Source organism: Podarcis erhardii (assembly GCF_964252035.2).
Source record: "Podarcis erhardii genome assembly, chromosome: 3".
Taxonomy (NCBI): Eukaryota; Metazoa; Chordata; class Lepidosauria; order Squamata; family Lacertidae; genus Podarcis; species Podarcis erhardii.
Window position 1 is genome coordinate 108610970 of NC_138507.1, and position 25304 is coordinate 108636273.

At 44.0% G+C, this 25304-nt stretch overlaps 1 protein-coding gene across 1 annotated transcript in view; it reads left to right on the top strand.

Moving 5' to 3' along the window:
• MSH2 (mutS homolog 2) overlaps positions 1–25304 on the top strand; it is a 53525-nt gene that overhangs the window by 16786 nt on the left and 11435 nt on the right. Inside the window, exons 7-11 of the mRNA XM_081854594.1 lie at positions 13118–13314; positions 14626–14735; positions 23439–23562; positions 24772–24922; positions 25067–25164. Coding sequence (XP_081710720.1) covers positions 13118–13314; positions 14626–14735; positions 23439–23562; positions 24772–24922; positions 25067–25164 — 680 coding nt within the window. The remainder of the gene's footprint in view (positions 1–13117; positions 13315–14625; positions 14736–23438; positions 23563–24771; positions 24923–25066; positions 25165–25304) is intronic.

A 25304-nucleotide genomic window follows, 5' to 3' on the forward strand; every position in this document is an offset into this window, starting at 1 on the left:
AGTCTTGAGTCCAACTCTCTGAGTTTTCTGCTGCTTCTGTTAACAGTGAAACATCAGTACTGTACTAGGCATGCTATTTCCTTGTTGTATCTTAACGTTTGTATCAGCTGTTGCTCTCATACTTCTGATTATGTTTGTCTTAAGCCATTAAAATGATTATTTGCTTCATGGCACCAGACTTGGTATTACGTTGGTCATGAAATCTGGGGAAGCAGAGTGCAGCTAAAGCTGAGCATCTGACCTTTCAAAGAAGTAATGTTGATTTGCATCCTTGATCTTGCAAACAACAAAAGCTCCCAATTCAGCTCAGGGCTGTGTGATTCACTTGTGGGTCAACAGAGAGGGAAAAGAGGATTGCAAATGACAGTTGGTGCCCCTGCTGTGCTTGCATGGCAAAGGGGCTTCAGCTTCGTCTTAAAGCTCCAAAAATACCTGTCACAGTTTGTCTGGTGAACGTCTGAAAGGCTGATTTATAGTGTATGTTAGTGGACTATCTGAATTTAACTAGGATAGGCTTAATGGATTTGTATGATTAAAGTGGACTCTCAGGCTTAATGAATCCAATACATGGAATAGTTTGGCACCAGTATCTTCTGGCTTTAATACTGTGCTGTACAATTTTTAAGTTTTAGTCCTTTAGTTCTGAAAGGGAAGAAGCTGGATAATGAAGAGACATGGAAAGAATAGCCAGGGGCAGCATCAACAAAGTAGTTTTTTCATCACAAGGGCTTCTGGCTATGCAGCTGAACCAAACCTCCCTCTCCTTTCCCTGCCCCCTGCCCAGATCTGCTCTGCAGGATTGGAGGAACCCCCAGAACAGATTTAGGAGGGGTTCCCTTGCGTAGCCAGAAATCCTTGTGCTATCACAGTATTTCTCAATCTTGGGATCCCAGCTGCTGTTGGACTACGACTCCCATCATCCCTGACCACTGGCCCTGCTAGCTTGGGATGATGGGAGTTGTAGTCCATCAACAACCGGGGACCCAAGGTTGAGAGACACTGCTAATAGAACTGCTTCAAGCGATACAGCCCCAGGATACAGCGTGGCCAAAGCAGAAAGTGCTGCCAAGTATGTGCCTGTCTGGGGTGGGTTTAGGTGTCACCCAGTTTTCACAATGATCGCACACCTCAGTGCACTGCATGCAACCCCCGGGAGGTTGCCGGCCATTCAGGAGCAGCTTTTAGAATTCCATAAAGACTCTGTGTGCATGTGGGTGACAGCACAGCCTTAAGCAGGCAGCATTCACTGTCTCTGTTCTGCACCCATCTCAAGTTTGCTGCATTAGAAGAGCTGGCTGGCTGGACAATCCAGTCCAGCCTTCTGTTCTCAGTCGCCAACCAGATGCCTGCAGGAAACTCCTCAAAGCAGGATCTGAGGACAAGAGTAGCCTCCCATTCTGTGGTTTCCAACTGTGGAGGCAGAGCTTAACCAGAGAATCATAGAACTGTTGGAAGGGACCACGTAGGTCATCTGACTCCCTGCAATGCAGGACTTTTTTGCCCAAGGTGGGGCTCAAATCCACAACCCTGAGAGCAAGAGTTTCATGCTCCACCAACTGAGCTATCCCACATCCTGGCCACCCTCCATGAGAATCTCCTCCATTGCAGATCTATAGAAGTTGGGATGGTAGTAGTGCCATCCTCCTAAAAAAGAAGCAGCTCTTACTCAGAAGATATCTTTCTTTAGGCTTGTCAGCAGCGACCAATGACTTCAGCAGACAGCATGTGGGCTTATAAGAAGACTTTGTGTGGGAAGAACTATGAATGTCTTCTAAAGCCTGAGGGGAAAACACATCAAGTTCTGTTCAACAAAGCCTGACAGACTCCCTGTGGAGGGTTGACTTAGACCAGAACCCTGTATGAAAACCTTTTCGTGGTGTTCGTTGGCACGGGTGCCTAGATCCTTGCTGAGCTACGGTGGGGCAAATACTTAGGGAGCTTCTCTCTCGGGGCTGTTGTGAAGGTTGTAAAACAAGCAAAGTGCTTGCGGTGGTATATAAATTACTTAACGTAACACACACCCCACACTGGTTATTATAGTAGCAGTAGTAATATTTCTTTATTATAAAAAGTTATATCATGCTTTCCCAAATAAACACTCAAGGCAGCTAACAATACAACCACAAGTTTACATTAAAACAATATACCAAAAAATACAAAAGAGAAGATGAAACCAGCTACCAGCTAAAAATTAACACTTTCAGTGGATCATATGATTTAGAATATGAATTGGAGAGTTGGAAGGGACCATGATGGTAATCTAGTCCAACCTTTGCAATGCAGGAATCTTTTGCCCAACGTGGTGCTCAAATCCACAGCCCTGAAATTAAGAGTCATGCTCTGTCGACTGAGCAGCTCTTCCCCTCCCATCTCCTGTACGCCCCAAAAAACTCTCCAGAGAATTGGGGCCCCTCCTGAACAGTTGACACTGTGGGTCCTGTTGGGCTTGGTTCAAGGGGGGAATTTCCTAAAATCAGGCGGGTGAAAATCTCCCCTTGCACTTTAGCCCTCTGTGATACAGACCCCACCGACAGGTGCCCATCACTGTCCACATCTTCTTAGCGAAACAATTTTTATATTTGTATAAGCCTATTTTGGCATTAAGTGGTACATAACCTTTTAGAAAATAAATAATAATTGCATTCAAAATAAGTAGTATTAGTAATAATACCAGTAATATCATTATCTTCTTCCTAATGTGATGCACTGACAGAACGTTGCTTGCCTAAGACTACAGAGTTCATGGTAGACATGAGTCCTAGTCCATAGGCTTCTGTTTTTCTGAGGCGCAGCTGCAGAGGTGTTCGTGGCAATGTAGGTCGGAGTCTTCCCTTGGGAATCTCCATTCCTTGTAGGGAAGCTCCATAACTCAGTGGTAGACTGTCTGTTTTGCATGCGGAAATTCCCGGGTTTGGTTCCCAGCATCTCCTGGGAGGACTGGGAGAGACCCTCTCTTCAGAATCCCAGACATCCTGCCAGCCCATGAGTTAGGTTGGCCAAGGTAGCTTGCCGCAAGGTAGCTTCCCACTTTCCTATGTTTGGTGGCTTTCAGTCGTCAAGCAAAGGCAATCTTTTCCCACAAGGACCTATTTTTAAAAAATATAAAAACTGTTGATTGTAATCTCAGGTATGGCTTTCTGTTGAATTTACGTTCTGTTTATACAGTGCGCTAATTGCTTTTAGTTCTTTTTGCAAGCTGCTTTGGTTTTCTTTTTTTAATGAACCTGTGTTGTAAGCATTTTATTGAATGAAGAAACGTAAAAATGCTGTATCTGGCCAGCGCCGCTTCAGACTGTGGGTGTGTGTATTTTGTTGGTTTCTATTTCTCTCACTGAGCAGCAACTGCAGTCACAAAACATTGTTTTGCATTCCACAGTCAGAGTTGCTGTTGGGTTCCCACGGGAATGGGAGACTGGATGTGACGTTCACTGGTTTCCTGTTTTTCACTGTTCTCTCAGTGTTCTTTGTTTCCGAGAGGAGTTGCTTCTCTGCTCTCACAGAGGCAAGATGCATGTTTGTATTCTCTCAGCATAGAGTGTAAATAAAATTAAGAATGTAGCACATACTGCTTATCCTTCTGCTGTGTGACGACGCTCTGCTTGGGCTCAAGATAAGACGAGCCTGTATCAGCTTCAGATGGGCCGAAGCTGGTCAAAATCTCACATATTTGTGTATATGTGTGTGTGATGTGATCAAATGTTTCTTCGTGCATCCCCCACCATACTTTTTTAAAAAAACACACAAACAAACACCTTAGATGCTCCATTGCAACTAAAACTTCTCCAGACAAACTTCCACTTGGATATTTTGTGAGAACAAAGCTGTCTGTTTCTCATCCATAAAATCACAGCTTTGGGCTAATGACCAATTTCTTCAGGCAATTCAACCCTGTGTGGCCAGACCCAAAGTCTGAGGAGCATGCTGTAAATCCATTGATGTTGGATTAAGACCGCCAAGTGATACTTCAGCGCTCCCAACAGCAGCAAGTTTTTAAGTACAGTACAGTGGTCGCTCGGGTTGCAAATGTGATCCATGCAGGATGCACGTTCGCAACCCGCAGTGTCTGCAGCCTGCAGTGGCGCTTCTGCGCACACGTGAGTTGTGATTCGGCGCTTATGTGCAAAGTGCAATTTAGCACTTCTGCGCATGTGCGGCCGCCGAAACCCGGAAGTAACCTGTTCCGGTACTTCCAGGTTTCGGCGGTCCGTAACCCGAAAAACACAACCTGAAGAGTCTGTAACCCGAGGAATGACTGTACACAGATGCAGTTTCTAGCTGGCTCTTAACCACCCGCTCCCAGTTGCTAAAACTCACCAACTTAAAATGAATGTGAAATGGCAGTCTTGCCCCCTGAAGTGTCTTGCAAGTTAATGAACACCAGGTCAGTTGTGTGATCTTCTCTTTCCCTTTTTCTTTCCTGTTTTGGCAGAATAGCAGCACAGTTGAAGCTTAATCAGAAGAAAGGCCCATAACACTAACTTGTCTCCTGCCAAATTAGAACAATGGAGTGGTATGCAACTGCTCTTTACTCAGGACGAGACCCGTTGAAATGAACGTATGTGACTAAGCCAGGTTAATTAATTTTCGGTCTACTCTGAATAAAACTTGGTTAAATGTCACCCATAGACTTCCATAGAGAGGGGTGTATGTGCAAAAACCAACCTACTGCACAAATGTATAGTTTTGCCTCTGGCTCCAGCAGCTTCTGGCATGTGGCCCCTGGAAGGTTGCTCAGCAGGGAATGTGGCCCTTGAGCTGACAAAGGTCCCCCCCTTGGTTTAGCAGATACCAGTGAGCCTATCTTCGTCCTGGGCTTGCTTATTCCCCTCCCCTTTCCTCCATCCAGGTGTCTGGGAAACGGCATTCAAAAGCTTCTGCTGTGAGTTAGCACCTGCCTCCTGTGCTGTCAGCACTGTGGTTAACACTTTACTATGGATGCTTTCAACAAGCGAGTGTCAAAAACCTTAATACGATGATGACGGGTTTGAAATGAACCATAATTAATGTCTGTTGTTTCCAGGCATCCTCATGTGTCTTCCCGGGGAACCTACCCAATACCTAATTGAGTATAAAGGTCTTTAAGGGCTTGTTTATATGCTAGGCATGTCTTTTAAAGGGGTGGCTTCCATTCAGCAACAAGCGTAAGCCACTTTTGCTGCTAGGAAACTTGATTTCTCCATTGTATTTCAAATGGCAGCCGTTAAAGCCCTGATGGGAGTTGTTGTTCAAAACATCTGGAGGGCACCAGGTTGTGAAAGGATGGTTCATGCTGTTGAGTTACATTTTTATTTCTCTCTTAATGCTGTAAAGGTCTGGCCAAGTTCAAAGTGAGGAATTATTTGATTGAACAACATGAAATTGTTCTGGGATTGAGTGGAATTGTGCCAGAATAACAAAATAAGTGTTGAAAAGGCATTGAAACTGGTAGTGGTCATTCTGGCTGTGATCAGATAACAGGTATGAATGTTGTGAGACCTCTTGTCTTGCTGCTATAGATAAAACGCTATTAGAATTCTCTAGAGTTTAGAGATGGGCCACTAATTTTGGATGGTCTTGGTAGCCTGCCAGGATTTGGGAACATCAGTGATCTATGTCTTTCCCTCCCACCACCCCCTCAACCAAGAGAAAATCCTTTGGCAGGTGCTTTGGAAACATTCTGTCTTTCAGGGCCCTTCCAGAGTGCAGCGCAGGTTCAAAGATCAGAACTTCTTATCTCGCCTGAATTCCAGTCCTGAGGAAGAGTTAGGATTGACAGCTGATTTTTTTACTCGCTCTTTGGAGGCATTCTGAGTGCATCTTAAATGCTGCATAAAGTCAGAGGCAAGGGAGAGAGGTGACGTGAGAGGGCAGTGGCCGTGACGATTTTAAAATAGTCGTTCAGAAGTAGCCTTCTTTCAAAAGCCCATTCATTCATTCATTCATTGCATTCATATTCCACCTTTTCTTTCAAAGAGCTCAAGGTGGCGGTACATCGTTCTCCCCCTCATCGTTTAATCCCCACGACATCCCTGTGAGAGTAGGCTAGACTGAGAGACAGGGACTGGCTCAAGGTCACTCAGTGTGCTTCTTGACTGAGTGGGAATTTGAACCCTGGTCTCCCAGGTTCTAGTCTAACACTAACCACTATACCAGCCCAGTAGAAAGTGAACTAGAGACATTTTGCATGCAAAGTGTGTCCTTTACCACTGAGCTATAGCCTTTCCCGTTCCGGCAGAAAGATCAAGTCACACACGATAGCCTGCAGAAGTACGACCAGTGCTGCTGTAGCCTCAGCTATAAATTTCAGTACTCCTTCATCCTCAAAACGCCAGATGTATTATCCGAGGTGATCAATCTCAACCCTGGCTCGTGATTTCTTCTTCTTCTTTAGTCGTAGCCGAGTAAGATTGTCTTCCATAAACACGGTTTTAACAATGAGTCTGTAAGTGACTGTGGAGGCCAATTCTGGATCCTCATGTCCTTCCACAGTGGGGACAATGGTTCCCGGGTGGGAGTTGATCATGGTGTGGATTTGCCAAGCGTGCCTTCCCCTTAGCACGTTTCTCCCTTGCATCCTGAGTTTGAGTGCCTTCAAAGTCCATGACACCTTTGGTAAAGGCTGTTCTCCTACTGAAGCGCTCGCAGGCCAGTGTTTCCCAGTTGTCGGTGTTCATACTACATTTTTTTTAGCTTTGCCTTGAGACAGTCTTTAAACCTCTTTCGTTGACCACTGGCATTGCACTTTCCATTTTTAAGTTTGGAATAGAGTAGTTGCTTTGGAAGATGATAATCAGGCAGATATCCACACAACATGACCAGTCCAACGAAGTTGATGTTGAAGAATCATTGCTTCAACACTGGTGATCTTCGCTTCATCCAGTACACGGATATTAGTTTGCCTGTCTTTCCAAGTGATGTGTAAGATTTTTCGGAGACACCGTCAATGGAATCTTTAGAGAAGTTGGAGATGGCGTTTCTAAGTGGGCCATGTTTCACAAGCATATAGTAAGGCTGGTAGTACAACAGCTTTGTAAACAAGCATTTTGGTTTCCCTGCGAATGTCCCAGTCCTCAAACACTCTGCACTTCAATCTGGAGAAAGCCGCATTCGCAGAGCTCAGGCAATGCTGGATTTTGGCATCAGTGTTGACCCTTGTGGAAAGATAACTGCCTAGGTAGGAGACGTGACCCTGACCCAGGCACATCAAAACCTTGGCGGGGCAAGATAAAGATCAGGGAACAGTCATGCCAACATTCTTATTATAGCACATCATCCCTGGAATTATTGGAAACCAGGGGTCTCCCAACATGAAGTCGCTTCTAATGGCTTGTGACAAGGCTGTCAAGTGGGCTGCAGTGTAATCTATTGCTGAATTTTATTAGGCAGCAGGGACAGCTGAACCTGTTCCGATGCTCCCAAGTGCCATGGACTCTCCTGTGCATCTGGATATACCTGTTGTTTGCAGGAACGCCAACCCCATCTGTCAAGTTTCCTTGTTAATTTCTCCAGAGCCCTGCATTATTATGCATACCAACCACTTGCCTTTAGCAGGTGCAAAGGTGCAAAATTACAGCAAGGGGAATCGTGCACATGCAATTCCCCAACATCTCCGGTATATCTGTGCTGGCATGAACCACAGTTGGGTCTCCATTTGTAGTTGATCTAGATTCCTTTCCCCTCTCTTTCCCTGCTCTTCCACCTGCGTCCATCTTCAGAGGCTTGCACTGTTTTCAGGTGGTACTGAGGACCACATGGACTGCTGAGCAGGAGCTAAAAGCGTTGTAGCCAGCTAAGTTCTACTCAAGAGTTGACATATTAAAAAGAATAGTCGTGCCTGTGAACATCATTGGGTCTACTCTGAGTAGGACTAGCACTGGTTACAACCCAATGTCTGTACCTCTTTATAAATAAGCTACATTTGCATTGCTGTACTTTGAGTCTAACACATCCCTGATAAATTTTGAGGACTTGTAACTTGAAAATGTATTCTGTTCAGAAGTCTTTGCGCACCGTGAGAGGAAAGTATTCTCTGAGTGGAGACATGCTGTTTATACAGAAAGAACCAACACTTCACATAGGGTTTTTAATGTTCCTAGTGGCACATTTTAAATGGTCTCGATTTTGGATTATCACCAAAGAGAAAATTTATGCACCTCTACACGTTTCAGAGCCTTAAGTCTGTTAAGGGAAAACTGCAACATTCCTTAGTTGTTCTGGATACAGCTTCAGGGCAGCATCATTCTGACTAGATAAGCCAGACATATACAGTATATATAAATATTCAGCTCTCCAATACAGAATTGTTAGGTAGGAAGCAGACCTTCCCTGCCCCTGGGACAGAAAAGTAATACATATGAACATTTGGATAATCTGAAGCAGCGTGTAAAAATAAATACAGATCCAGCAGATTTGCTCTGCTCTAGCAGAAAGGATTCACGTGAAATAATAGTCATGGGAAAATATTTATTACCAGTTTAATAACTTGTAAGCGTTTAAGAATAGGACTTGGGGCTGAAATCTGACATAAAAATTAGCAGGCACCTGGGAAACTGTACAGTGGTACCTCGGGTTACAGATGCTTCAGGTTATGCGTTTTCTGGTTGCGCACTGTGCTGAACCCAGAAGTACCAGAACAGGTTGCTTCCGGGTTTTGGTGCTCGCGCATGCGCAAAAACATCAAATCACGATACGTGTGTGTGCAGATGCAGCGCTGCAGGTTGCGAAGGTTCCGCTGTGTCAGGGAACTTCCATCGGGGCCAGAGGGAGAGAGGGGGCTCCAGAGGGATTCCGGAGAGCGTCCCGGGATGGGGAGAAGCAACCCATCTTCTGGGGAAGGAAATCAGCGCAGCACCAGTGGAGAAGGGGGGCAGATGGGGGAATTGGTGAGGCGGTCCCATGACTCCTCGCTGGGGACCAGCGGGGAGAGCACGGGTCCTCCGCTGCCCACACCCTCCCTGCGCAGAAGGCTTCCGCGCAGGGAGAGTAGGCGGAGACTAGGCGTCAAAGAGCTTCTTTGCTGGAAGAAGTTCAAGAAACGCCCACTGATGGATTCTGCCAGCGACTGAGACAGCCACGGACAGAAAAGGTTCATTCAGGCAACCCAGCCAGGTGTGGCACTGGTTTACGCACAAGCAACCCCTAGAACCATTACACACTGTAATTCATTACAGAGCATTCTGCAGCTGACTTCAAAGTCACTATACTTTCAACAAAAAGACTTCACAGGAAGCTCTGGCATAAAACTACAGAACTAGCAAATTCTGTTGTACTCAGTTTGGACTAAATCAGGACTCTGGTTTGCTCTTTCCCTGTAGGTGTTAACAGAATCTTAATGTGATCCTTCCCCCCCCCCCTCCAACTATAATTGCTCTTTTGAATGGGCTCCTCTGTTTTGCTCTTGCATATATTTGTGACTTGCAGAGAAATGCCACAGACCCACTGCCACCCTTTTAATCTGTGACCCTCTGTTTGCAATTTCTCCCTCTTGTGAATGAGTATCTTATCTGCCCCGTCATCTGGGGATGGCACTTGCAATGAAGGAAGTGGACTTCCCCACTTGGGGGCCTTGTGCCGTGATAAATCTGTTTTGTAAGATGCTACAGGACTACCTGTTGTGTTTACTGCAACACACTGCTACCTCTCTGGCAAACCTCAAAATTGCAGCAGCGGATTCTGCTGAGCACTAGAAAAAGATATGTAGTCCGCACTTCGCCTTGATAACCTCAGCATCTAATTTCAAAGCCTCCCTTCATGCAGTTCTTACAGTTTTGTTATTTAGTAATAACAAGGGGGGAGCACCCTGCCCCAAAGAACTGCAGAACGAGAGGCTTATAAGAGATCTATGACTCTGAAGTGTGAGCAAGAGAGAGGTGTGTGAATTATATGAAACCCTGGCTTTGGTGCACATTAAGGAGTATTATATATCTTAGTGCTAAATCGTGTTTCTATTTTATATCTTATCTGTGAGTGTTTGGGGTTGTTTTTATTCTTTTTAAAAACTAGTGTGTGCCTTGGTTGGTGTTATGCTGAATGCTGAAAGTAACTATTGGAGGAAATTTGTGTTGTTCATTTATTATATGAAATACTCTTGGTGGTTAATTGTTTTTAAAAATATAAAGCTTCCTATTCATCACAATTGCATAAAACAATATGGAAATGTCTACCAGTTCCTTTACCCTGCGTCTACATTTCTTTCTAATGCCAAATCATGGAAGCAGAATAAATTTAGAAGTGCCAAGCAGTTCTCTGCAAACAGACCAGGTTTGCCTAATCTTCATTGTAAAATTTGATAATATTTGCATGGGTGCGTTTTCGTTGAACATACAGTACTTCATGTATTGCTTGTTTGTTAATTTCTTCCAGTAGTCACGTTCAGCATTAACACGTTTCAGAGAAGCATTGTTTGGTACTAAGACATATAACAGTCATTCACACACCAAAACCAGTACCCCTTGCAGGTGGCATCTGTATGCAAACAAACAAACAAACAAATACGACACGTTATTTACTGCACATTTTTAGATTTTATTTGCTTCTAAAAGACCCTCATTCCACTTGTAAGGCAAATTCTCCCATTCCTTCCTTTTATTTTAGAGTCTTGCTTATTTCCCTTTGTGCCTTTGTGCTACAGTTTGAATTCTCCATAAGAGCATGGTACCTATGGTTTCTTCAGCCAAAGCCTGACGGTTGCTCAACAACTGCTGGATACCGTCATGCAATAAGATGCTTCAGCTCATGAATCTGAAATGTCATTTTCCTTTTTTAGCACCATCATGATGTTTGTGCCACATTTAGTTGTGATTCACAATCGCCTCCTGGATCTTCTTCCTCGTTCTCAGCAGTGGTGCTGTCTAGCCAGTGTCCCATGAATTGAGTTCATACGTTTTATTCTCCCTTCTTTATTCTGGACTTATTTTTTCAGCAAGAAACTGCTTTGCAAATAAAGTGACCCATCAGCTACTTTCTAGTGATATGGAAGGAAGGCAGAGCCTTCATTTCTGATATTCCTTTCTCCCTCCTCCCTTTCATTTCCAAACTTCCAGGAAGCGTAGGGCATAAGGGGTGGTGATGAGCTACTTGGAAACTGGCAGATCTGCCCCTGGCTCCACCAGCTTCTGATATCTAACCTAATTTCCCCCAAAGCCACAGTTGTGTCTACGAAGAAGAAAAGCGTAATGCTGGTTATGCTAGCGAGGCTTTTAGCAAGATGTCACTGAAGAGTTTCTACTTAATTCCAGAAGCATTTAACGGAGAGTTAGCCTGCCTGCTTATATGTGAGCATAAATTAACAAGTCAGCTGTGCACTGAACTGATGGCAGATCTCAGCCCTCTGTGCTTTGACGGCTATCAAAGCTTGCATTAATTTGTTCTTCCTAGTACAATAATGCTGGAGTGTAGGAAGGTAAGGGATCGTCCCCTTTATGGAGAAAGAAGCAATAAAAATATCCTGAGCGCTCTGCTTTGCTGCAGAAACAGAAAGAGAGAGAATTCTAATGCCATGGAATTATTGCAGGAGTAGAAGAAAAATCATCCTGCAGAGGGTACATTGAGTTTGGAGAAAATAAAACCCACTACTTGCAGGTCTCATTTGTCATACGACTGTGGGAAAGTCTCCTTGCTTTACGACCCTTTTTAAAAGTGGGATTTTTTCCCCATATAGCCTCAACAATGAAAAAAAAAAGGGAAGAAAAGAGAATTAAGCGGGTAATGTTCTCTAGAATTCTTTCTTTCTGACCCCTGCTTTGGATTTAACGGAGGAGGATGGGTCATATACTTTGACTCAAGGCGTTTCTCTTGAGGTGGCGTTTTGGCACCTGAACTGAAAAACCAGAAGCGTTCTCCCAATCTCTCCTCCTGCACATATACCCATCTCCCCCTTGCTGACTGTGCTGCTCTTGAGAAGCCTTCTGCAAAATTTAAAAAAAAAGCAAAGAAAGTTGATTGTCTTAGTGGTATTTGTTTGTAGTGGATGGAAGTACTAATTAAAAGACAAAGCTGGTAAGCTTATTTAGCTTACAATATTTGGAACCTCAGACTGCATTTCTGCTAGTGAGACTGCGTCCCCTCCTGTCCCCACTATTGGGTTTTGCTATGTGATGAGGATGGGAAGCAATTTTGTCTTTTGAACGGACTAGGTGGGGCTGAGAGTGCAATATCTTGTAGATCCCCAACGTGCTTCTGTAGAGAAGCACGTTGGGGCATACATGTCAATGTTTGGTCCCCAATGAATGAAGCTTAGTCGGGGAAGGGGGTAGATGCTGTTATGGCTTATCCTTGTTTTTCCTTGGCGAAGGAGAGAGTGCTGTATGGGCTGCATGCAAAGGTCCTATGGGCCAGTTCGAACCACCAGTGGTCCACCCCATTTCATTTGGGTGGTCCATGGCTTGTCTATAAAAATGGAATGCAAAGTCATGGCTGCAGGACACTTGCTTTCCATCTCTGTTTTAAAGATTCGTCTTTTAAGCATTACTCTCTGTGTTTGTGGGTATGCTTTGAACATCCTAGGCCTGGCCTACTTCACAGGGTTGTTGAGAGGATAAAATTCAGGTGGAAGAACCATGTACACCACCTTGAGCTCCTTGGAAGAAAGGTGGGATAGAAATGTCATGATGTTGATGATGAAGTTTTTAATGTTTGAAGTTTTATTCTGTTTTTAGTCCTCTGCTGGGAGCCGCCCAAAGTGGCTGGGGAAACCCAGCCAGATGCGCGGGGTATTATTATTATTATTATTATTATTATTATTATTATTATTATTATTATTATTATATAATTTAGTGTTCTGCTTCAAGGGAGGGTGTTGCTGAACTTTTTAAAGATAACAGTTTCCCGTTTAATTCTCGTTGAAACCTTTGACCAGACATTCATCATGAACATTATTGATGGCAGCAAAGCAAACTGCCAAGTGACTGGCTCCAAGCTGTCAAGATTTTCAGTTGTTTGGCTCTTCTCACTATGATTTTCAGCCACCGTCGGGGAGTGGGCTGTTGGTGCAAGCTGAATCTTATGTGTTTCCATTAATAAATAAAGGAGGGAGTGTGGGGACAGAGAGCAATTGTAGTTGCCTCCGGAGGCTACGAAAGCCCTGTGTGCACGAACTGATTTTTTGGTCTCTTTTTGTTTCATCTTGTCCCACCCTCAGGCTAAACTTGGTGGAGGCCTTTGTGGAAGATGCAGAGCTGAGGCAGTCTCTTCAGGAAGACGTGCTCCGTCGCTTTCCGGACTTCAACCGGATAGCGAAAAAATTCCCCAAGAAAGCCACACTCCAGGACTGTTACAAAATATATCAGGCTGTTAATCAGATACCGAATGTGATAGAAGCACTGGACAAAGTTGACGGTGATACATTTTCACTGTTGTGCTATATTGATATCTTAAGCTGGCGAGAGGCAGCGAGGACTTGAATACAGTTGCTTGCTTCGTAATATGGATTCCATTGGGACAAGGGTGCGGTGGCTTTAGCCCTCCAGATATTGCCGACCTGCAACTCCCACTGTCCCTGGCTGTGCTTGCTGGGATAATGGGAGTTGTAGTTCCACCAATACCTAGAGAGCCAAAGCCTTTCCTTGCGTTCAGAGCTCAGGCTGCAGGGTTTGTGTGTGGGCTGCCCATCTAGGCTAGGAGCGCTAGAGGAGGAAATTGCCCCCAATATCACTCTGCTTGTTGAGTGGGCCTGGGATCAAGTTCCTGCCGCCCAGGGCTGCAGCCCACATCTCTCAGGCGGTGTCATAAAAGAGGAGGCATAAAGCCATCAAGCACAAAGCAAGAAAAACAGTAGAGGCAATAAAAGCTCCATATAAAACCAGCTGTAAAAGCTATAAAAACAGCACAAGGGCTGGAAAAAACACTGGCAATTAAAAGCAGCTAGTTTACGTGCTGAGAAGCCTTGGCAAATGAAAACGTCTTTACGTTTAAAAAAAAAAAAAAAGAACACATTCTTTCCTTCCTTTTTCACATAGAAAGTGTTGCTTTTGCAGGACTAATTTGTGAAGTGCATGGCTAATTTTTCCTCCAGTTTTAAAAATTTTTAGAGCAGCGTTTACCAAGCCAGTGCCCTCCAGAGCTGGTTGGGGGTTGTTGGGAATTGTAGTCCAAAATCCTCTGGAGGGCAGAGGCTTAGCAGAACAACCAGGCTGTTTCCACCTCTCTCCCCACCCCACAACTCCTGGTTTCAATATTAATAGTGTATCTTCTCAGTCAGGGCAATTTAAAGTACATGGTTGGATTTTTTTTAAAAAGCAAAATGGTGAACTTAAGAGAACTGCCTTGCTCATTAAGAAGAAAAAGGATGGACTATGCTGACCTCTTCAGATGTACTTTTCTGATTTGAATGTGCCAGTAGCTAAGAAAATGAAATGGAAATGTCTGAATTATATATTAAAAAACACTCTTTAATTTGGCAGCCTGAGGAATGCATTGTGTCTGTTGTCTTTTAAAAAATTAAAATTGTCTCTGCAGTGTTTGCCACCTTTCCCTGAAAATTGGCTTCTGTATTGCTCTTTAGAGAGCAATTCTTGCTTTAAACCTATTTGCCGTTTTGAACTGTTTTTAATTATCTTATATGTAGATTGCCTTGAGATGGCAGTTTACAAGGCAAGGAATAAATTGATGATGATTATGATACATGTTTGTGTTTTTCCTTTTTTTCAGAAAACAGCAAAACGTTAGTACAAGCAGTGTTCACAGGACCTCTGAGGGAACTGCTGTCTGACTTCTCCAATTTCCAAAATATGATTGATGAAACTTTGGACATGAACACGGTAATCTGAAGGAAGCAGAATAAAGTGGCTTGGTTCTGTCAAAGATGTGCTGGGTGGATGATGACCCGGTGGTATTAGCAGCATGAACAACTTTTCTATATTTAAACTTTTCAGCCTGCCTTTCTAAAAACTTACTCAAGGCTGTTCCGCCAAAATGACTAAAAACAGCCATAGGGCAATAAAAGAAACCAAGTGCCAGCACAATTTAAAAATCACCAAGGACTGGCATTAATGGAGGAATCAGATTATAACATAAATCTGTCCCATCAGTACTGTATGGCTTGTGTTGAAGCTAACTGTATGATGTGCTTCAGAAACGTAGGGAGTAACGGACACAGAGTTTCTTAGGGAGGGAGTTCCAGAGACTTTATGCCACCACAGAGAAGGCCCTGCTACAGACAGCCATAGGGCTCTTCCCTTATATATTAGATGTCGTGGTTCCTCTTCTGAAGATCTGAGTGGCCAGGGTGGCAGACTTCCAGTGGGCAGAGACATTCCTTCAGTGAATGTTCTGTGATCATTTCGCCTTATTGACATGGCAGATACCTATTTACATCTCTTGAACACTGGTTTGAAGGCCGGCAAGCCTATGCAGCTGCTTAAACTTTCTAGATCAGCCCGTCATTTAAACGATTATTTTATACTGGTTTTATGGTGTGTTGGGTTTTATTATACGCGTATATATTGTTGTACATTGACTTGATATATTATGAGTTGTCGGTATATAAATAGCTTAATATAAATAAATAAATAAAATCATAGGGCTGGGACGAAAGACCAACCAGTCAGAAGGCTGTCAACACAAAACTTGCCTCTCCAAGGTGGGAGCATCAACATCCAGGAATCTCATCCCATAACCAACACAGCTGAGGGCCTCTAACATAGAATGACATGCACAGCACCATGATGCTGGCATATCCAAGTAGCTACACATGAGTCGTAACTAATTCTTCAAATGCAGTTACATGCTACAGGAACTGTGTGTGTGTGTGTGTGTGTGTGTGTGTGTAAGTGTGTAAGTAAAACAGTAGTGCTAGTGGGGAATCCTTTTGAATAGGAGTTGTCCCTACCACAAAGAGTTGCTTTGATTTTTCATGTGTGTTAATTAAAGTTTGTTGGGCTGCCTGGGTCAAGATATGACTGGAGGGTTGTAGTCAGTGTTAGAGCACGTTCCCACTTCAAAAGGCACCCCTTGGTCCCTCTGGCTAGGGCTAGGAAAGACTCCCTTCCTGAAATCCCAGAGGGCTGCTGCCAGTCGGTGTCTGCATTACTGAGATAATGGACCATTGGTCTGACTTGGTTATAAAGCTTCAGATATTCCTAGATATTCAACCGACTTGAAATCTGGATAAGGAGAAAATAGGAAGTTAACTTAAGTGCTGTACGTATAGAGTCTGGCTCTACCCCCATCAGAAGTTCACACAAAGAAAAATGGATTCTGCAACCTGTAGGACACAGAAATAAAAAAATGTGCATTTGCTTGTTTTGCCAGCCTGACGTTCCTGCTGGTACATCCATGCAGCCTGATCTTGCCGCTTCTCTTCGCAGCAAGTAAGACAGTTCTGCCGCCGCTAGGGACCTGTTGCTGTGAGCCACTCCTCTTGAGTGTCTCTCTGCTGTTGAGGATTCCCTTAGGTTTTACCCACCTGCTTTCAAAAACAAAAGGACGAGAAATTCTCCATTTATTAAAGTAGATAAGTTTAAATGAAGCCAAGTAAGACACATGATTCCAAGTTTTGTTTGCATTTCCAAAATCCATGGAAGTTAATTAAGGGCGATGTTGGGGGGGCAGCTGCGGTTGCTGGAACAGCAAACTGTCCACAGTGGGCGAGAAAGCGGGATCTCGCAGGTTCTGTTTTACGGCCTTGTGTTTCACATTAAGACCTGTAAGAATCTATCATTCTCTTTAATAGGGTACGGTAAAGCTGCAGGTTGGCATAGCAACCAAATTATATTGCTCGGCCTGCGCTGAGTAAACTTCCAGCTTCACGGACTTAGGTTTATAGAGCCGCAGATACATTGCGTGAGGTAGCGTGTATATATTATGGCAGTTTATATAGTGGCACTTGTGTACATTGCACTTCACAGAACAGTGTCACAAGCCTCCTGCGACAAGGAGCTTATAGTCTCTTCCAAGCCTTTGTGGGTGTCCAGGGGGAGATATTTTCAAGGTTGAGATTTTATTTATTATTTGAGAAATTTTTACAAACTGCTCAGCCAATAAGCTCTCCAAGTGGCGTGCAAAATAAAATTACAGCTAGGGCAAAGGAAGCTGCATTATACCAAGCCAGGCTGCTGGTCTATTTAGCTCACATTGTCTGTCAGAGACCTTCTGCATGCATAGTAGCTGGTCTACCACTGTGTCGCAGCCCCTGAACAGAACTAAAACCCACAAACCAGTTAAAAGCAAATGGCTTGCCCAAACAGGAAAGCTTTCAGCTAGTGTCTAAAACAATAAAGTGTGAGTGCTTGCCCCATGTCAGGAGGCAGGGACCCCCAGAGCACAGGAGCTACCCCAGTGAAGGAACATTTGCTTGCAAATGCAGATTGGGCATTATGGGGGACTTGGAAAAATAGGAATTGGGAGTCCAGCAACATCTGGAGGGCCACAGGTTGCCTACCCTGGTTTACTAGATAAAATCCTGGAATTGGTTTCACCATCTATGTGTTTTGGGTGTTACACCTGGAGGTCAGAGGAGAAGTGTCTCTTGGTTGATGTCAGTGGTGGAAAGGTGGAATCCCATCCCATACTATTCTGCATGTGGACCAGGTCATAGACAGCTGAATTTGGTTGGACCAGAGTGGCCCCATCCTTGATCTGCTCCATATGTGCTTGGAGTAATTCTGACCGGCTTACAATACCAGTATAGTGGATGCTTGGGCTGCGAACATGATCTGTGCGGGATGCACGTTCGCAACCCGCGTCTGCGCATGTGCGGGTTGTGATTCAGCGCTTCTGCACATGCACGACTGCCGAAACCCAGAAGTAACCTGTTCCGGTACTTCCGAGTTTTGGTAGTCCGCAACCCTAAAAACCACAACCTGAAGCGGCTGTAACCCAAGGTATGACTGTATTATCTCTTGACTGGGCTCCAGTTTGTTTTATGTACCGTATTTTTTGCTCTATAAGACTCACTTTTTCCCTCCTAAAAAGTAAGGGGGAGTGTGTGTGCGTCTTATGGAGCGAATGCAGGCTGCGCAGCTATCCCAGAAGCCAGAACAGCAAGAGGGATTGCTGCTTTCACTGCGTAGCGATCCCTCTTGCTGTTCTGGCTTCTGAGATTCAGATTTATTTTTTCTTGTTTTCCTCCTCCAAAAACTAGGTGCGTCTTATGGTCTGGTGCGTCTTATAGAGTGAAAAATACGGTATTTTATTTACATGCTTATTTTAACTGCTTGATGTTTAAAACTCTTAGGCAGTGTACACTGTGTACAGGGTAAAAACAATATCCCTTTATTGTTTTGTGTGTGTGTGCATAATAAAACAGATTCAGGGAAATCGTATAAAACAGGGTTCAGTCTTATGACTCATGGAAAGTGTATATTTTTACAATACGTCTGAAACAACTGATGGCAGAAGGAAGGGTATTATTCCGCAGGGTATTCTGTAGGGTACAGTGCCACAAGTAGAATTTACCCATCTGATCCAAGTGATCTTACTGGACCATAGAGGGGCAGGTGGTCTTTCAGGTTTGGCCCTCATCCATTTCATTAACTGAACCCAAGCACTGATTCATCACTTCCACCCCTTGCCAGAATCTAATGGAAAGGAGAAATATTGCCAGGTGCTGCCTGAATACTGATGGTCCCCTTGTTCCTGATCTCGAGCTGAGGGGTTGCTAGGCTTTGGATTAAGTTTGTAAAGGCCAAGTGAATGCATTGGTTCGGACCTGCAAAAAAAGGGGGAGGTCAGCTGGGGATGCGTAGCACTGGGGTGGTAGAAAGATGCCGTTTACAGTTGAGCTAACACCTTCTCTGCCAGGGCATTGCAAGGTAGCATCCTCTGGAATGTCAGCAGCATGAGCTGGGAGATACTCCCTGGCTGAAACCCTGGAGAGCTATTGCCAGACAGTACTAAGCTAGATGGACCCCGAAGGTCTGGCTTGGTTCAAAGCTAGCTTCCTGCGTCCCTAACATTTTAGCTGGCAGCAGTAGAGACCGAGCCAGGAGTGCCTGTATGCAGAGAAAGTTCTTTGCCATTGAGCTATAATGCAGAAGAGGAATGGAGAGAATGAATTGGTGTGCCCCTGAATGTAGTCCAGGTAGCTGCCAGGAGATACAGGGAAAGATAATTTCACTTCCCCTGTTTTCTCTGCTCTGCACTTTTCTGGGAATATTTTGACTTCTGCAGTGGCGGCATTCAGCTGTTCCTGGTCTGCAAGCAAGCAAAGGACTTCTTTGTAGTTGCTGATAGTACAGTGTGATCGCAAAGCTCTGTCCCTCCTCCCATTCCCTGCAGGCTCTAGATAGCTTTTCTTTGCTGCAATGCAGGTTACAATGTGATGTGCAGAAAGCACACAAGTCCTTTCCAGCATTTTGTAATGAATTTTTCATCATCCTTACAAGTTTGAGAGTGAAGGGGATAGAAGGCTTTCACCTCTTTTGTTATTTCAAAGCTTCTGGTAAAAGTGAAGTTCCCTCGTCCCATTTTGAGTAGTGTGACCTACGAGAAACCCGTTTTTCCCTGATGAAATGACTGTTTTGAAAATAGCTTTTTAACAGATAACATGTGAACAGTGTAAGGATGTGGCAGCTTAAAGTTAAAAGGTTTTTTTCTCTCCTAAAAATGCTAGGGATAGATTTAATAGAAGATGGGTTTTGAATTTTGCTTTCAGAAACCCATTATATGGATTTCTCAAATGGGCAGAAAAGTGCAGAGTTGATAATTTGAAGTTAACATGTGAAGGCAAATGAATGGGAGGGACTAGTCTCTGGATACTGAAAACCATCTTGTTTGTTAACTGATGAATCAAAGTGCGAAAAAGCTTTAATAACATATTATGAAGGGGAAACCAAAAACAAAGCAATTTGCATTTCTGAGGATGCTCTGGTACAAGGTGAAAAGAAAGAAAAGTACTTTTGAGAGAGGCAGTGACTCACCTTGTGGACTAGAATCTGTTTTTGAAAAAAGCATAGATCCTCAGGAATGTTATCTTATACCTAACATGAGATGAGTTTTCAAAAATCAATTCCTGGTAAGTTAGGAAGTGTTTTTTGATATAGCTGAACCTTCAGTGCACAAAAGTCCTTCCCCCATCCCTTAACATCAAGAAGTTTAAAACAGCAACAATAGAGCTTCTGTCCTCAAAGTTAAAGTATTAGCATAGCAATCATGAGATCTAGTAGCACAACATATTGGTGGATCATTTTGCTTGCCTTTTGGGTTTTCATCCCACTGTGTGTGGCTGCTAGAAGTCTGTAGACCTCGAACCTAGAGTTTCATAGCCCTGTTTCAGATATTTCTGCATACTGCTATATATCTAATACTTAGTCAGACCTTGTGGTTCTTATTTATTGTCCTTTTTGCCATTGATGACTTGCTGCTATTTGAGATTTGTTCAGCAATTTGGAGAAGAAACCCACTTCTCCAAGGAAGTTCATCAGCCAACTTGCTGCCTGACTGTATCTAGCTACCTTTTAACCCCTTGCTCTAGGTCTAGGTCTAGGTATGGTTAGGCAGCCGGCTGATGAACTTTTCAATTGATTGATTTGCTTTCCGTACTTATCTGGAAGGCTGGGCTGATGTTTCGGGAATGCAGTAGACCACCTCATCCTCTGTTTTACTAATGTGTCCCTGCTGGGTAAATGTTAGAGCATCTCTCTGACAAAACGATCACAGTAGCAGCTGCATCTTTTCACAAAAACCCTTCCAAGCAGAAGTGAGCCCCCCAGGAGGACACCCGTTTTGTTTTGAATATGCTCCAGCAATCTGCTATTAGAAGTGGCAGTGCAGTTGTTTCCACATGGAAAGTTTACCAAGAAGAGGTCTGCTTTGTCAGATCAGTGGTCCATCTAGTTTTCCACAGTGGCCCATGGGAAAGTCCTCAAGCAGGGTAATTAAGGCAATAGCTGTCCCATTCTGCTGCCACTTAGCTTTCTCTATCGTTGGAGGGCCATTCATATAGCTATTGTGTGCCACTTTTGGACCCAAAGGCCCACAAAGCAGTGAACAGATTAATACAAAAGAAGAATAAAAGCACAATAAATACGAGAGTAAATCAGTAAAAATGTGAAGCCGCACAATTACCTGTCGTGCTTAATATACATGTATGAGCTGTGCTCATGGTCTCACCAGACATGCAGAGCCCCAGAATTCTACCTATCACTTAGAACAGGGGTCAGCAAACTTTTTCAGCAGGGGGCTGGTCCACTGTCCCTCAGACCTTGGGGGGGGGGGCTGGACTATATTTTGAAAAGAAAAAAGAACGAATTCCTATGCCCCACAAATAACCCAGAGAGGCATTTTAAATAAAAGGACACATTCTACTCATGTAAAAACACGCTGATTCCTGGACCGTCTGCAGGCTGGATTTAGAAGGTGATTGGGCCGAATGCGGCCCCCGGGCCTTAGTTTGCCTACCCATGACTTAGAAGCAAGGCTGGCTCACCTTCCCCTCCCCTTCCTCCCAACCCAGCTGTCCCAGTCTCCCAAACGCAAAAGGGAGTGTCTTAACGCTCATCACCTGCAAAGAAGCAGCCCAGAGACGTCGCCGTCAAGTCATCCAGTCTAGTGGCCCTCAAAACACCTGGTGGCCATAGATTCCATACATAAATGGTACATTGTATGAACTAGTGGCATCTCTTGAGTCTGTTCTTCCTACCACATCTGCATTATTTAGCATTAACACCGTTCTTGACACGCTATGCACAAATTGTTCCTTTGGACATGGCCCTACTTGAGCAAGGCTGCGGTGATTCAAACCAGTGTGAGAGCCAGTGTGGTGTAGTGGTTAAGAGCAGTAGACCCGTAATCTGGTGAACCGGGTTCGCTTCCCTGCTCCTCCACATGCAGCTGCTGGGTCACCTTGAGCTAGTCACACTTCTCTGAAGTCTCTCAGCCCCACTCACCTCACAGAGTGTTTGTTGTGGGGGAGGAAGGGAAAGGAGATTGTTAGCTGCTTTGAGACTTCTGAAGGGGAGTGAAAGGTGGGATATCAGATCCAAACTCCTCCTCTTCTTCTGATTACAAGAAAACATGTGAGAAGTAGTTTGACATCGCAATATATTATTGCTTAAGATCTGTTCACTGGATTTCTGCAGTGTTCATAGAAGTGTTATTCTGGCATTCTCTTTTTGGGGATCTCGAAGGCAGCCTGACTAAACTCTCATTCTTTCTTTAAAATTCATACTGTGCTTTGTAGCCCCAAAAGATCATTGCTCCTGAGGAGCTCGTGGAGAAGATTTAGATTTAAGTGTGACCGGAGTGTGAAGTTCATCTGCATTCCAGATGATCTGCCATTTTGGGCAGGTCGAAAAGACAGCGTTATGCCTCTGAGTACCAGTTGCTGGGAATCTCAGGTTGGCAGAGTACTGTTGCACTCATTTCCAGCTTGCAGGCTTGACATGGTCCTTCAGGCTCATCTTACATTTTTATGTTCTTTTTCAATCTGAGCTTACCTGTTCCATAGGATCTCAGTGTAGAGTATTCCGGCGCCCTTCAGGTGTTTTGGATGGAAGCTCCCAGCAGCTTCGGCTGACATTTTGCTGGCCAGGAGTTTCAGTCTAAAACACCTGGAGGCAATAGATTGGCAAAGGTTTGAGTCTTTCCTGAGCTAGGCAGTTTCAGGCTGCAGGTGAGGAATTGTCACACTGGTGGAGAGAGGTTCTAGCCTAGCCTGCTGATGTGCTACTCTTTTTTTAAAAAAAGTTTTGTATTTTCAAAACTCAGTAATAAAAGATGAGCAATAAAAACAGCTAACATGTTTCTCAAGAAAGATCAGACAGTGACTGCACCGTCTAATCTTTCTGGAGAAATGCTTGTTAGCTGCTTTTGAATTTCATTGCAGACATATAGAATATATAAGAAGGTACATGAAAACCAACCAAAAATCTTTCCACAGATTGCCATGTGTCTTGGGTGGTATTCCTGTATGGTCCTCACATTGCATATATGAAGTAAATGGTTGCTAAGCTACATGAAAAGACACTGGGTTCGTTTTACCCCTGGCCACTCGGATTTGGCATGTCAGTTGCCTGAGCAACTACCCAAACTCAAGTACACCAAATCAAGGAACAAATCTGTTACGGAATGCCGACATCTAGTTATCTCTAAATGAGGAGCTACTGTTGAAAAGTTTAAGATCTCTCTATGACATAAATGTTTATTAGAATCATCCCAAATCCATATCATTTTTGATATGCATAGAGTTCACATGACTGAACTTTTTTTTAATAAAAAAAGGTAAAAGTCCTCACCATGTGATTCATTCATTCATTTTTATTTTATGTAAGGTATGATCAGCCCTTAGGCTGCAAACCCCAGAATGTTCTGTGAACTTAACATATCTTTTGATAAATACTTGTTTTGACACTTAGACTGATCTAATCGAGAGTTTTAATCTCCCACATTTGTTACTTAGTTTATGTGGTCTCAGAAGTTGCTTTAGATGAACTGGTGGGTTTTAAATGCTTCGTAATATGACCGAAGGGTCTTGGCGGCTGCTTTTAACTCTTCTGTGGACAATTTCTCTTTCCATATCCCAGGTGGAGAGCCATGAATACCTCTTGAAACCCTCCATTGAGCCGAGCCTCATTGAGCTGAGAGAAAATATGGATAAGCTAGAGGAAAAAATGCAGGGTGTGCTGAAAGCGGCAGCAAGGGAACTAAGTATGTTGGCATGACCTTCACTTTATGCACACAGTGATTTAGAGTCCCCCCCTCCCCCAAGCCACTTCCAGTCTGTGTTCTGATGCTGAAAAATGCTTCACATTCTCACTGTTTAAAATACAGTTGTGCACTTGCTTTTAAAAAAATAAACAAAAAAATAAACCTGTTGTTGGAAACTTCCCCCACAGTACATGGTCAAAGGAGGAGAACTGGATATCTTCTAAGGTCCACTCTTAGTCAGTTCATTCCTGCATGAAGCACAGCAAACTTGACCAGCGCCTTGTCTCTGTTCAGTGAACACCTGTTCTCCTGCACCCAGAATCCCCCGCAGTGCACAGGTTTTCTTTGGCAGACACACAGAGATCCGTCGGCAAACGAGGCGATGTGGAATGAGTGCTTTAAAGCTGCCAGCAAATGCTATCATTGCAACTACGCACTGTGTGAAGAAGGGCTCTTTCTTTGTATGTCCTGAATCTCTCACCATTCGGCTTTTGTTGGATAACGTTGGAGTCTAGTACTATATTGCGAGGGATCACAAGGGTCATCTTGCAGGAATCTCTCGCCCAGCGTGGGACTCAAACCCATGACCCTGAGTCTTGTGAGAAAGAGAAAAACTTCTACCTATACACCTTCTCCACACCATGCACAACAGTGGAAATCTCAGTCATTCTCCCCACTTGCCCTTTTTCTAAACTAAATAGTCCCAACCCATGCAAGTTTTCCTAGTAAGGGAAGTATTTCAGACCCTTGATAACTTCTGGTTGCTCTTTTCTGCACCTTTTTGAGCTCTACAATATCCTTTTGGAGGTGCAGCAGCCAGAACTGTTGAAGTACAGGCATGCATTTATCCTTTGTGATGCTCTTGTCAATCCAGTGTCAGTAAATAAAGCATTCCTATAAGAGCTTCTTGCTCTCCTTGCCAATTTGGGGTAATCTTAGGTTTCCGTGGCATTACAGTAGAGGGATTTCTAAAGTGGTGAGTGGCACCTCCTCTAACTCGTAGCGAGCTAGGTGTTAGGACTTGTTCCAAGCCCTGTGACTATGAGTTAATTTCTCGGCAGGTGGCCTGGTACAATATCAAGCAGCAAAACCCAGCCAAGAGAGAAATTTGACTCACCGAGTGGGGATAATGAAAATGTGATTTGTGTGTTTATAATGCCACTACCAGTCCTGGATTTCATTCTCCCCCAATTCCTTTCCATGAAACAGGTCTGGAAGCCGGCAAAAGCATCAAATTAGAATGCAACTCCCAGTTTGGGCATTTTTTCCGAATCACCTACAAGGAAGAGAAGGTTCTGCGAAACAACCTGAAGTATAAGGTCTTGGAAACCCAGAAGAACGGGGTGAAGTTCTCTAACATGTGCGTGAAACACATATCCCTGCCTTTGCCTCGGAACGCCAATGGAAGTGTCCTCTAAACTTCCTGTGGGGTGGGTGAAAGTCAGTGAAGTGTTCTGCTAGGTTGCTGAAGTTTGCTAACATTTTCCTTTTCGTTCCTGCGCAGTCAACTGAAAAGCATCAATGAAGAATACATAAGTATCAGAGGGGAGTATGAAAAAAGCCAGGCCATTGTTGTTAAGGAAATCATCGGTGTTGCCTCAGGTAAGGAACACTGTGTGCTTATACATGGAATCACCAGCTATGTTCTGAGGATATGTTTCAACCAGGAGTAAAACACCCACACACCATTTGTGGAGTGGATACAAAAGTAATTGGTCTGCTCTCAGCCTGCTGCCTCTCTG